At 39.5% G+C, this 13,682-nt stretch overlaps 2 protein-coding genes across 4 annotated transcripts in view; one reads left to right on the top strand and one right to left on the bottom strand.

Moving 5' to 3' along the window:
- IRAG2 (inositol 1,4,5-triphosphate receptor associated 2) overlaps positions 1–10,902 on the top strand; it is a 43,199-nt gene extending 32,297 nt beyond the window's left edge. For all 3 annotated transcript variants that reach the window (XM_080585475.1, XM_080585474.1, XM_080585473.1), the window contains 13 exons: positions 1,052–1,134; positions 1,262–1,334; positions 2,103–2,157; positions 2,244–2,271; positions 2,877–3,017; positions 3,156–3,290; positions 4,679–4,826; positions 5,723–5,766; positions 6,437–6,514; positions 6,621–6,685; positions 7,101–7,202; positions 7,373–7,474; positions 8,468–10,902. In XM_080585475.1, the coding sequence (XP_080441601.1) occupies positions 1,052–1,134; positions 1,262–1,334; positions 2,103–2,157; positions 2,244–2,271; positions 2,877–3,017; positions 3,156–3,290; positions 4,679–4,826; positions 5,723–5,766; positions 6,437–6,514; positions 6,621–6,685; positions 7,101–7,202; positions 7,373–7,474; positions 8,468–8,711 (1,298 nt within the window). In that variant the 3' untranslated portion in view covers positions 8,712–10,902. The remainder of the gene's footprint in view (positions 1–1,051; positions 1,135–1,261; positions 1,335–2,102; positions 2,158–2,243; positions 2,272–2,876; positions 3,018–3,155; positions 3,291–4,678; positions 4,827–5,722; positions 5,767–6,436; positions 6,515–6,620; positions 6,686–7,100; positions 7,203–7,372; positions 7,475–8,467) is intronic.
- The window catches only part of DNAI7 (dynein axonemal intermediate chain 7), a 53,633-nt gene continuing 49,032 nt past the window's right edge, over positions 9,082–13,682 (bottom strand). The window contains 6 exon segments of the mRNA XM_080586951.1: positions 9,082–9,224; positions 9,227–9,416; positions 10,365–10,478; positions 10,681–10,848; positions 11,514–11,725; positions 12,483–12,627. Coding sequence (XP_080443077.1) covers positions 9,151–9,224; positions 9,227–9,416; positions 10,365–10,478; positions 10,681–10,848; positions 11,514–11,725; positions 12,483–12,627 — 903 coding nt within the window. The 3' untranslated portion in view covers positions 9,082–9,150.

Below are 13,682 nucleotides of genomic sequence, written 5' to 3'. Positions count from 1 at the left end.
CAGAGGATGCTGTCAATGTGAAGGATGAAAAGAGAAAGCACTTCAGATGTGAAACTTTTTTTTTACTTGTTTTGTTTCTTTGGCTTGCATCTGTGTGTATGTGTGCATGACTACATAAATGGAAGGCAAAAAAATCTAGATATTCTAAAAGGTATAAATAGCTATCAGAGTTATTGCTGCACATAAAATTAATGTAACTCTGAGATTTTCATCAGTTTCTTAAAAAAAATAAATTCCTTTTTAATAGCTGTCCTTCTGGAGGTTACTTTTTGAATGTTTTAAACTTCTGGATTGTGATTTTCACAAGTTTGTGTTGTATTTGAGCTGGCATCATCAGCTTTCAAACTTACCAATTCATTACCATCAGTCTTCTGGCAAAGAGTTCTTCTGTTGACTCTATCATCACTCTGCTAGTTCATTTTTAGGTATGAAGGACAGTCCAAGTGTCAGGATGTTTGAAGCTTATGGTCCCCTAAAATACCACAACTGTGTGCACTTCATGATCTGGTTATGCTCAGAATACTGTAATAGTAGCTGATGTAGCATGTTTTGAAACATCAGACTTGATCTGATGTTTCACAAAGAGGAGAATTATAAATACTCATCCCTTCTCCCATTAGTTTGTGCATGTGATTTTTTTTTTTCATGTTACTTTGCCAATAGACGTTAAAATAGTCATTATAATTGCTCTCTCTAAATAACAAACAAATTCCTGCTGGTAGCAAATTAATGAAATTCACTTATCTGAGAGAATATTACTGTTTTGGGGCTTCGCTTAGAGCAACTACTATCAGAAGAATGTCTCACAAATGTGTAGCACTTGTTACTGTGATTTATTTTTTTCAAGCCAAAGATAATGTATTATTGCGTTCCTTCCTTAATATCTTTACAGCGTGCTTTCCTGCCTCTCCTTAATGTCCTCTCCTGGCATTTGCTGCAGTTTTTCATTCGTTTTTGGCTTTCGACCTGTTGGTCAATGGCTAGTACTCTGAGTGTGTTGGAGGCTTGTTTTGCTTTTATTACACTTGTTTTCTGGGATATTTCTTCCCAGGGCCTCATCTGATCAAGAAAGAATTCAGCCCTGTGATAGAAGAATGCAAAACCTCCCTGCAAAATCTTTTGAAGAAAGACCCGGTAAGAATCCTAGTGACACTGAAATGTCAAACTGCTTTGGCTGAGCAGTGACTCCTGGAGGGCATGGGCCCCCCCACTGGTTTTGTGGCTGTTGCTTTGCTGCAACTACTTTCTGACTTCCTTTTAGGAGATGGGCCTGGAAAAGGAAACTAATAAAGAACAGAGTGAGATAACACCAGCTATGGTTCCCAGCAGGAAAGGTAAGAGTTTTTTTGTTGACTTAGTCTGCATAACTTACTGGAGTGCAAGCCTTGGTCACCTGTGTAAACAGCTGTAGAGAGCTGCATGGACTATGCCAATTATTATGTGGGGTTCTTGTGTTAAGGGGTAGTAGCTGTGGTTTAAAAAATCAGAATGGGCTAGCGGTGGAGAAAGGGAAGATGTTATCAAGCAAAAACCTGCTTCTGATTTCTACGGATACTGATCTAACTCAGTCTTCCTCTAGACAGAATTTCTTAGGAGTTGCAAAGCAGCTAGGGTATTTGAAACTGGCATGCATGTCCTCCCCAAAGATTTATAAAGCAGCAGCCCTTATGCTAACTGGAGTTTTGGGTAATATGGTATAGATAACTGGACAATGTTTCTGCTGATCTGTGCTTAGACACCTCCGCTTTTGTGGTCACCCGACCTTCTGCCTTTGGAGTTGAGTAAAAGCTAGTCATGTTGTAAGTCATGTAACATCCTGGGGGATGAACCTATGGGCTGAGGACTTGCACCAAAGCCTAGAATTAACCATTCCCATACTAATGAGATACTAGTTGAAGCTGACTAAACAGCCAACTTGTGGCTCTGTACAAGAGAGTGTTTTCCAGTCTTAACTGGCATTCTAACCCCAATGTACTCTGAGGTACACATTGTTTTTATCAGCAAGAGCTGGAAACCTTAGCTATAGCTGCTGTTAGAACTTTAAAGGCTTTCACAAACCATTTTTGGTCTGAGAACTTCCTCTTTTTTTTTCTTCTTCTCAGGGAGTTCACCCACTGCAGGTGGCATTAAAGGGGATAAAACAAAGCAAAATGAGCTGTAAGTGTTTTGGCTTTCGGTGATCACCTGCAGGTATGAATTCAGAGTTGCAGTCTGTTACATGATTGCTTCTTCTTATCCTACAGTGACTCGCCTAGTGAGAAAGAGGTGGAGGTAAGTCTCAACTGCTTGTATCCTTCGGTATCATGGACAATAGAAAGATCTTGTAGATAGCCATCACTAATATCTTGGCCTATATAAAAAGAATGACACTGAGTAGCTCAAATTGGATGTATTTCTGTAAATTGGCTTTTGAAATCTTTCTAAGCCCTCTTGGCATAAACAATGTTTCCATGTTCAACAGAAACTATTGAAGGAACGAGATAAGGTGAAAAACTGTAAAACTGAACAAAATATTTGCTGCAAATGAAATGTTTGTAAGTGTTAAGGAGCATCGCTATGACTTCCTCCCAGGCAGTGTGTGCTGGTTTAAGACTTTTTTTTTCCTCCCAAAGGACACAGATAACATACTGCATGCTGCCAGGATATTACTTGTTCTGGTTGCAGGTTACTACCCCCCACCACTACAGATGGGAGGTCTGTCTTTGGGGAAAGGACTGTCTTTGTGGAAGCAAGCTATGTTTGCTTCTCTTCTGTATCTCTCCTGTAGCTTTGTTCATGGGGTATATTCCCAAATGTCACTTCAATGTCCAGATCTCCTTTAAAAAAAAAAGTTTGCATCACTTGATTATTCTGAAATCTGTTCTTCTCCACAACAGGCTGAATTTCTGAGATTGTCTCTAGGTTTTAAATGTGACTTGTTTACCTTGGACAAGAGGGTGAGGCTTGAAGAAAGATCCCGCGACTTGGCTGAAGAGAACTTGAAAAAGGAGATCACAAATGCTCTAAAGATGTTAGAGGTTAGTGTAAGCTGAGACTGTTGGATGCTAATCTTGAGACTGTGTGAGCCTGAACACAGCCCCTCAGTGCCATCCACTTGAGTTTGCCCTTCTTACTAATAGATCACATTTGTTTTTCTTACCAATGTGCCTCTTTAGGCTTTAGTTCCTTTGTGTGAAGAAGATAACCAAGCACAGGAAATTATTAAGAAGCTGCAGAAAAGCTTGCAGTTCCTTAGCCAGTATGCAGCCCGAGTCGCCAGCAGAGCAGAGATGCTGGGAGCTATTAATCAGGTAACACTATGTGCATGTGTCTTGTACAAAAGCTTCTAGATGTTAAGGAATAGCACTATCTGTTTTCTAGGCTTCTGATTCCAGATCTAGATGTGTGAATCTCATGTATGTGAACTGATACAGTTTAGTCCTAGCTCTCTCTTCTCAGGTCTCTGCTTGCATTATCATTATGATGAATCTCAGGCATTGTAATAGCAGCTACATTGCACTAGCACTGTGCAAAAATACAACAAAAAATATGGTGCTGATTTAAAAAAAAAAGCAGTGTAGGGCTGTATACAGTAGAGAGTACAAGAATAGAATGTGGTAATGATAGTCTTTATGCTGTAATGGTAAATCTCTGCCTTATGGAAAGGATTTTAACAGGGCTTTGGACAAGGCTAATACACTAAATCTATGCAAGTTGACAAAGATCTACTCAAATGTTATGTAATAGTATAATGTTGAAGAATAGTATGAAAATCTTTCTTGACAATAAGTACTAGTAAATGTGAGTGCGTGTTGAGACTGTAGATCAGAGAAAGTTAATGAGGAATTGTAAGGATTCAGAAAATGAAGTTCTGAACTATGTTAGGGTGAGAGGGATCGCTGGAGAAATGAAACCTGCATAACTTGGGCATGGGATCATTGAATGGTTTGGGTTGGAAGGGACCTTACAGATCATCTAACTCAGGGCAGGGACACCTCCCACCAGACCAAGCTGCCCAAAGACCCATCCATCTTGGCCTTGAACACCTGCAGGGATGGGGCATCCACAGCTTCTATGGGCAGCCTGTGCCAGTGCCTCACCACCCTCTGAGTGAAATTTTTTTTCCTTATGTCTGATGTAAATCTACCCTCTTAGGATAGATTTAAAACCATTCCCCCTTGTCCTAAGAGTTTAAACTATCACTACACCCCCTGACAAAGACTCCCTCCCCAGCTTTCCTGTAGGCCCCCTTTAGGTACTGGAAGGCCGCTGTTAGGTCTCCTTGGAGCCTTCTCTTCTCCAGGCTGAACAACCCCAACTCCCTCAGACTGTCTTCATCGGAGAGGCGCTCCAGCCCCTTGATCATCTTTCTGGCCCCCTTCTGGACTCGTTCTAACAGGTCCATGTCCTTCTTGTGCTGGGGGCCCCAGAGCTGAACACAGGGCTCCAGCTGGGGTCTCACAACAGCAGGACAGAGAGGAGGATCACCTCCCTTGCCCTGCTGGCCACACTACTTTTGATGAGATGAGAGATGGGTTGTGGTGAAACTTCGCAAGTGTGATGCAAAATCCTTTCACTTTAGTCCACAGTGATGCAAGATGATAGTAGATGGTCAAGGGGAAAAGAACATCTTAATCTAAACATGACGCAGTTTCTCAGAGACACTTTTTTCCTACTGCTATTGGTCTCTTCCTTTTAGGAGAGCCGTGTCAGCAAGGCTGTGGAAGTAATGATTCAACATGTGGAAAACCTGAAGCGCATGTACACAAAAGAGCATGCAGAACTTGAGGAGCTGAAACAAGTCCTGCTCCAGAATGAGAGATCATTTAGTTCTCTTGGAGATCGAGGTAACCTAAGCAAAGCTGCTTAGCCTTTCCATGGCTGCCTAAGGGCCAGACAGACCCTCAGCTAATTAAAGGTCAACATTTTAGGTGGAGGGGTTATATGACTGATGCATCTCCTTTCCTAAAATCAAAGGAAGAAATAGCAGTATGCTAACAATATAGAAACAATCAGACCTCTGTGTAAGCTTCCAGGAATCTTGGGACAGGGTGAAAATATTGCAAGTATGCAGCTTTCAGAAAAAGTGCATTGCATTTGGTGGTGATGATCTTACTTCTTTCGAGCAGTATACTTGGGTGTTCACTCACATGGGAGCATTCCCAGTAGCTATTTCTAGGTAGCTGAATTTTGACTGTTCTTTACAGACGCTTTCTGCTCTTTTTCTGAATATGAATCACAGACTCCTTAAGTGCAGGTGCTCTGAATTTCCCCCTTTACGCAGATGGTACAGTGGTCAGGTTTTCAGACAGTGTCATGCACTTAGAGCTTTTCCAGGACAAGTATTAAAATCTTAAAATAAAAAAAAAAAATGGAGCATGTATTTTACAAGTGGAAAGGGCAGTCTTACTTGTGCACTAGTAAAATTTTCTCAGGAGCCTTCTAAATTACAGGCTGCTCTTTCCTTTGTGGCTACAAGCTGTTGACTGTAAGAGATTAACTTAAAACAGGACATTTGACTTGATAATGGTAGAATTCGATCCTTGTAGAGGATGTATAAAGTGTGAATGTTAAGAACTTATCTAATGAAATAGAGAGCTTTAATCCCCTTAAGTCTCATTTCTGTTTTCTGGGAGCAATTTGATGCGCTCTCTGCTGAGATAATGCAAAAAGTCAGACCATTAGTTCCAACTAAAGCTCATTACATTCTTGTCAACCTTTCTGATGTTCAATCTCTTCACAGATGAATCTACAAATAAAAAGCTACCCAATTCCTTTAACTTCAAGGTATGGCCCTTAAAGGTTAATGTGAAATTTCAAATGTGTTAAGTGTCTGTGTGTGGTTTCCTTTGCCTTGTCATGCGCTGGTGCTCCGATGCATGCTTGACTTAGTGGTTTTCTGTCTCAGATATTGGCTGATGTCATCAGACACGAGGATATATTTTCAATTGACCCTCCTCCCAGCCTGAGGGAACTGCATGTGGTCCCACTTACGGTAGATGAGGTGTTCACAGAAGCTGAAATGGCTGTGTTTTCTTGTAGTGGTTAAAAACTGTTGTTCACATGTGGTTCTTTCATTGGGCTTACGGAAGAAGGGTTTAGCAGAGAGAAGAAAAAATAGATGGGAGCAATTCATATTGACTGTAGGAACTCCTGTGAGGGTCATTAGGGGAATTTAGTCACATTCAGTTTTGGTATTTTGCTGGAAGCTGTGTATCCAGCTTCACTTTAGATGCCTGGGGAAGTAGGAGGACCAATTACTGTGGAAAGATGCTGCTTTTAAAAATGCATGATTTGGGCTGTGCTTATGATTCAACTCTTCTCTGTGTGTCACTTCAAGCTAAGCAACAATTTCTAGTTTCTATACAGTTTGTACAACAACAGATGGTGTTTTGTGTGCTCAGTGAGTAATCCAGTCATTCCCTGATAGAGCCACTAATGCCTTTTATTTGTGTAGCCACCATCATCCCTACGAAGAGTTAGCATTGCAACAGTGCCTAGGAGTGCTGGAAATGCAGGTATTGGGTTGCCGCTGGTAAGTAAGGGTTCCCAGACATTGAGGTGCTTTACCCTTCTCATAACTGGCTGGGTTTCAGTGGAAAAAGGCAAATGCAGTAAAGTGGCTTAAACTTCTTCTCTAGGCCCAACTACAAGAAACTGATGGAGATGAATGGAGTGATAAACTCAACAGGAGATCAAGCAGCTGGTAAAGTTACTTGGCTTTTCTTTGAATAGGGTTAAATATTTTTCAGCTCAAGCTGTGCCTGTATTGAGCATCTTGAGGCATAATATTATTAGGCTACATCTTTCACGTTAGTTCTATGTGCTTCAATACACAAATGAGCCTTTGTGACTAAATGTTACAGCTTCCCTTTTAATTAAGGGTGAAGAGACTAACAGAAAAATTACCTTGACTGTCTTGCATTAGAACTCAAATATAAAAACTAGACAGCTGACATTGATGGATTTGGTTTAAAATAATAATAAAAAAAATTTCAGGCGGCTAATTTTGAAGCTTATTTGTCTATGTCCCAACCAAATGAGTAGGCTGTTGCAGAATTTCTAATTTCATACTGTGTATCTGGGGGGAAAGTAAAGCAACTGTGTTTAAAATATGACAGGGGACGACTAGGAGCAAAGCAAAATGATAAGCGTCCTTCACTGCAGCGATTCATTAGCACATATTCCTGGGCAGAGTATGAGAATGAACATTCGGAAACACAGTAAGTTGAACAGAAACATCCTCCAAGGTATGTGTGCAGGGTTTGTTTATTTTCAATGAACTCTTTACCTGTCACTAACCTGACCAGGGCTATAAAGTCAAGGCATTGTGAGCTCTGTGAAATCAAATGCTTGATAGAAAAGCTTTCAAACTGTTGATGCTTGCTTACAGAAACGAGCAGTCGGAATTGCCTGCTGAAGTGCAAGAACCATCAAGAAAGGAAAGTATCTCTGAAACAGGAAACTGTCCATCAAAATGGAACCTGGAGACAGCGTAAGTATTCCCCAAAATGGTCATGAGGTAAAGCAGCGGTTGGACGTGGGAAGAGGAACCAAAGCTGTAGCTTATGGCTTGGTTGTTAATCCTGACTTCTGAAACAAGCCAACCAGGAATGAGTAGTATCAAGTGCCAGAGGCTCACCCCACCAGGGATTCATAACTAACCTTAAGCAGTGACTCCTGTGCAATGCTTAACAGCGGCTTTGACACAAACTGCGGGACAAGTAGTTATCAAGATTAACAGGGTTACTGCAGCTAACTTCTCTGTATCTCGCAGGTCAAAAAAGAGTGCTGTCCTAAAGAAGCATCCCCTGCAAGCCCCTAAATTTAAACAACTGCCCTACAGAAAAGGAATTACACAATTTCTCTGCAGAGAATGCATGTTCTGCATTAACACCCTATGCTAAACCTACACTTTGAGTATTCCCAGTCAAAGGGGAGATAAGACAATTACACGCTAGTATGTAAAATTGAAAAGATGGCAAGAAAAATATACTTTCTTCCTATTGTTTGACAAAGGATAGAGGTACCAATGTTGTGAGAGGTTTAAAGTTTGGCTATTAGGCAGAAGCCTTTCCTCACCTAACTTCACGGAAGGCATCAAAGCCCTAGAAAACAAAGCCTTAATCCAGTACTTTCAGTGCTTTTCTTATAAGCACGATTAATTCTTCACAATCTGCAAGGCAGTATTTGTGAATCCTCTTCAGAAATACGGTGTGGTATAGGGAGCATGGCTGCCTGAACAGGGCTTATGGGTCAAGTCCATCACCTAAACAGCTTATCAAAAACTAGCTTACTGAAGTCTGTGAAATGCAAGCTATCATTGTACATAGCTCCCAATGCATCAGCTACCTTGTCACTTTTGATAGTTGTTTGTTATAAGCTTTGGTTTGTTGTCTTTGCTGTTGTTTTTGGGGTAAGGGTGGGGAGAGGGGTTCTAATTTTTGAAGAAAAATGGAACTACTACATGACTTACTCTTTTCTACAGGTGCAACTTAGTGTCATCATGGGCATCTCATTTCAAGACTTCCTTTTCCAACGCTAACAAAACTCTCTGGGTTTCTGTCTCCATCCTGGTACTGCTTGCTGCTTTTACAAGCTTCCTCACTGGGCTGTCTCTTCAAAGACCAGCAGATGCAGCACCTGTCGGCACTGGGGACTCCTGGACTTCACTACAGCAACTGTTGTGGCCGTATACAGGACTTCAACACAACGGACCACCCCCAGTATAACAAAGGTTCTGAATTTTGTAAAGTTATCTTTCTGAGTTCTGGTTGACAGTATGAGAAGCTGAGATAGTATATTTAAGGTTACATGTTTCAGTTGGTTTGTTTGGGTTGTGGGTGTTAGGGGATTTTTTTTAAGTGTGACTTGAAATTGAAAAAATATTTTTTTCCTTATTCTGACAAAAGTTATCTTTTCAAGTACCTAAGAGTGTCTTAATTCCATTCAGATATAGAATAAAACAGTTAGTGATTTTGAACATAGCTAACAGTAGGTATGACTAAATGATCCAGCCACAAGAGAATAAATAACTTAACAAAAATAAGATGGCTACATTTTAGTCATTAAAGCTGTTCCAATGATTTGAATAGAAAAGGATTAAAGACTTGAAATGTAACTTTATTGAAAGCTTTTGGTAATAAAGTTTTAAAGGAAAGCATGCAGTATTTAAGAGTATGTTAAAACTCTTGTAGCAAGGAGCAGCTGATATACAACATCAATAAACAGGAAGTTAGCTGTACTCTATCAATTGCTTCTTTACTGGCAAAGTCTTTAAGCATATGGTAGAGTGTGGAGTGAAATTCAGAATCTTCTTCTAGCTCTTTTGAAAATGCTTCACTGGTTTCTGTGATCTTGAGTTTCAGTGCTCTCTGACCATTAAACATGTAAAGAGACCAGTCTTTGACAAAATCCGTTTTAAGATGCTCACTTACCTAGTGCAGAAAAAAAATGGGCTGTAAGATGAAGCCCATGACACTGACAGAGAACAAATTCTAGTACAAAATTTTAAGTTCTAGTGTACTTATGAGTGTAATAGAGAAAAAACAAAGCATTGCTTTGAACTGTTAAAATAGTATTAGGTCTTTAAGTAAATGACTGTGTAACACATTGTATCAACATCAAAATCTTCATCTTGTTTGCCTCTGTAAAATGCAAGGTTGGTCACTCTGGCTTTCTTGCTGTTTCTGACTCATATGAAAAGAGTAGCTAGGTGCAACAGGCATCACACACTTTAGTTCTTCCTGCTGGGATTAAGAACCGGGCTAAACATTTGCATGTATGTCACAAGTCTTTAACTCAAGATCTCTCAAGATTTCAGCAGTATGGTATGTTCTATATCCACAGTCATAACTGGGAGTATTATGCTGTCTGGGAGAAGTTTTAACCACATTTTTTAGTTTACAGAGGGAAACATATCAACTCAAGTTGCTTATTCCCTCCTTTACAGTACAGAACAACTGTAAACATGCACAAAGCCAAGAAGAAACTTCTAGATGGTAATTGAGGGGGCCTTTGAGGGCCTCATAGTAAGCTACTTGCTGAAAAATCAGCATCTACCTGTGTCATCCCAGCTTCAGCTAAAGCCTCAATAGCTGACCTGTCAGCTATACATCTTAGCACATTAGCAAGTATCTTTGTTACTGAAACTTATATTTGTTGAGGAATGGGCTTGAGGTGTGGAGAAGTGGGCACTGAAGTTTTGCTAAACAAAATATTACTATGTGAAATTGTCACCCTAAATCTTAACTGCTGCACTAAGCATTAGGTCAGGGCCTGAAGATTGTTTGAAATGAGCATAAATGAAGAAAGTTGTTTTTGTCTTTTGTGTGATATGCTTCTGTACTGGTTTGTCTCTAGACATTTGGTCTAAAGCTACAAACCTTGAACACTACTTGATCTTGACCCGATTCTAGATTCCATTTGCTCCAGCCAAAAGCAAAAGTGGATGCAACCAGGGCCATCTGTTGGTATGCCCTCACTTCTATTAGGGGAGCCTGTAATGCAAAAGTACAGTTAGAAGATACGCATCCACTAAATCTCTGCTTTATATGAAGGTAAGGAAAAGCTTGCTTTAAGCAGAATCTCCTGGCTAAGCTGCAAGGACACTCATCCTCATTCTGTATAATAGGTCTTCATACAAGAAAATGTTGCCTACCTGAGAAAGAGGCTGGGGGGGAAGCCCACTCTTGCACTCACCTTCTTGTTCACAGAGACGTATTTGTATGAATATTCTCCTGGGAAAATATTCACACCAGCCTCTTTCAAAACTTTTCTTAAGGTGACGGGACACATCCATTTTCCTGTCAGGTGAGAAAGCACATCCTTCTCTTCCACTGTGCCTGCAGCCACCATACACTGCTTACCCTGTTGTATAAACCAATCAAAGCATCTTACTGGTGATTAAAGCTATTCTTGGCTTCAGGCATCAATGATTTATTTGCTGCTTTTCTATTCTGGATATTACCTACATTAGCTATCATCCTCATCTTTAAACATTCACAGATCTTGTAGGAAGCCACTTTACTGTTGGATTTCAGAACTGACACTGGTTTACTGGCCCACACTTATGATCACACTGTACATATTCTCCTTGTCATATAAATCAATATCTGTTACTAAAACGACAATCATGCTTAACTTGAACCTTTAGAAGGAACAAAGATCAAAAAGTAGGTTGCTTGGAATGCTCAGTTCTTATGGCGCAGTTGGGCAGTGAGAGAGAGCAACACTTTCTAAGTGCTGATGAAGCAGTCTTGACTTTAGCAAAGTAGTATTAATATCAAAGAACTTAATGGAATGTTGCAGAACAGATGCTTTCTTTTGACCAAATCACAGAAAAATTAAATCACCAATAATATTGGTGGTTACATTAGAGCTTGGAATAGTTCCTTCCTTATTTTCAATAGCAAAGGAGCGAGATTCAAGTTGCTCTTGTGGAACCATCCCACATTCTTAAGAAAGGACAGTGACAATTCTGGTTTTTTTAAAAAACAAACTACCAATGTTTTATGGAAAAAAAAAAATAGTACCTTAATTTGTATCTGAACTTCTGCAAAGACTGTAGTAACTGTAAGTAGTGCTTCATTTATACCCATAGGTCTCAATTCCCATGCCTGATATGGCATGTTGAGATGAACATTCTGGAGAAGTGCTATTGTATAAAAAGCACCCATCTCAAAAGTAATACTCTTCTGTGTTTCATATGTTATGTTGCTGATGCCATCAGTTCTCCACTGCTGGCCTTTACAAGGGATGCAAAAAGAAAAAACATACATAAAGCTTCTGCTTGTAATATGTACTGGTGAAGAATTAGTAAAGATATTCTAGGTAAACTAATATTCAGAGGTAGGTAAGATAAAGCACAAAGTAAAGAGAATTCATTTAAGGCAAAAACCTTCTCTCCTTTAAGTACAAAATTAGGCTAATTCTGATGTGAAAGCTCAAAAAAAATAGTTATGTTAGTATTTGTATTTTTTTATGTAGGATATAGCACTCCTCAACCTTATTTCCAACAGTAACTTGAAACATTGAACTACCTTAAGTTCTAGTATCTTTCAGGATGTAACATCAGAGGTAATGTATACTTTTTTTAGTAACGTGAGTAACAAATTTGTTTTTTTAACATTTAATATTTTGAGGTAATATGACTACATGTAGTTAGGGGGTAATTTGGCTCAAAGTGGACTTCACAGGACTTTGCTCTACCAAAACGTCATTTGTGGTATACAGTTCACTACTACACCCATTAATATGAAAGAAAAAAAAGTTTCAGTGAAAAGCCTCGAGCAGTCCCTGATTACACATGATGCAGAATCAAACCAGAAACCAAAACAAACAAACAAACAAACTACTCTGTGTTTTTTTTGTGAACACCAAACTCCCTTAACTATTTCTTGGCTGTGAATTGGCTCTTTTCTTAACAGATATTTCAGAAAACTATTTGAAACCTTGTATCATGTCCATTAGTCAAACAAAATAAATTTATCTTAAGTTGGTACCTGCAGGATCCCATCGGGCTATCACAGGCTCCTCGCAATAGATCACACTGTCAGACAGCCTAAGCGTTATCTGTATTGGTGGATATGGGGCATCGTCAGACTCTTCTGGGGGATATCTGTATGCCTCCAAGCCAATGTCAAGTAACTTTAGAAAAATGCAAAAAGGACAAACAAAACATCTTATTAGAAAATGCAGTAGCCTGAATTTGTTTTTTTAAATCCACCTAGTTATCTGTGGAGTTCCGTAACATACGATTTAAAATTTACTAGTTGAAATTGTTGGCTAACATGGCCCACTTCCAAAAAAGACTTTTCTTTCTTACATCTTCCTGCTAAAGTATTTTGCTTGAATTTTAACAAGCATTACTGTGAAACCCCCTAATATAGAAATCAGCACGAGGTCTGCTGTAGTAAACCTTTCCCTTCATGGGAACTACAGCATTGAAGACAGTATTAAGGTTGAGTACCAATAGGCAGTTGAACCCTTCGCATGCCGTCTGTGGCACCTTTCAGGCAACACCACACAGTAAGTGGAATCACCCCTTAATAGATTCACAGGTACTCAAAATAAACAAGAGCACTTATCAGGCAAAAAGAGATACAGCTCCACTTTGCTTGCACAGTGTCAAAGGTAATGAAAGAATTCAAATTCAATTGGTAAGGCAGGTCTGTGCATGTGGCTAGAAAGGAAGATCCCATACTACTTAATCTGCTCACAGTCCTGCTTTCTTAGTCTGTATGTGAATTTCACTTATTAATGGTTTTCAATTTCACAATAAAAACTGTGACATAGGTTAATGCTGCATAAGGCACCACAAGTAGGAGAACTAAGACACGTTGTCTATAGACCACCTATACCTTGCAGAACCCAGAACTGAATTGGTAGTAATTTTGTTACCATCCTTCCTTAAGTGTACTTTTCATAGACAAAAAAAAGGATGTCTGGCTTTGCTTTTACTTCATACTAGAGCATTTACAGTACAACAATTTAAAGTATCCATGCTAGCTGTGCTAATGAACAATGATCAAATGCACACTTCATGAAATGCTGATCTGCTTACCTCAGCTGCTCCAAAAATTGGCTATGTCAAACTGAAAACATAATTTCATAATTTGGTCCTTTAGTTCATTGCTCAAGAAATCAGCACATATATATAAACTGCATACATACTATGGTGAAACAACTCAGGAACAGCTCTT

This window comes from Anser brachyrhynchus (genome assembly GCF_964034855.1).
Source record: "Anser brachyrhynchus genome assembly, chromosome: 1".
Classification (NCBI taxonomy): Eukaryota; Metazoa; Chordata; class Aves; order Anseriformes; family Anatidae; genus Anser; species Anser brachyrhynchus.
The sequence above is the reverse complement of the archived record's forward strand: the minus strand, read 5'-3'. Positions and strand labels throughout refer to the sequence as shown.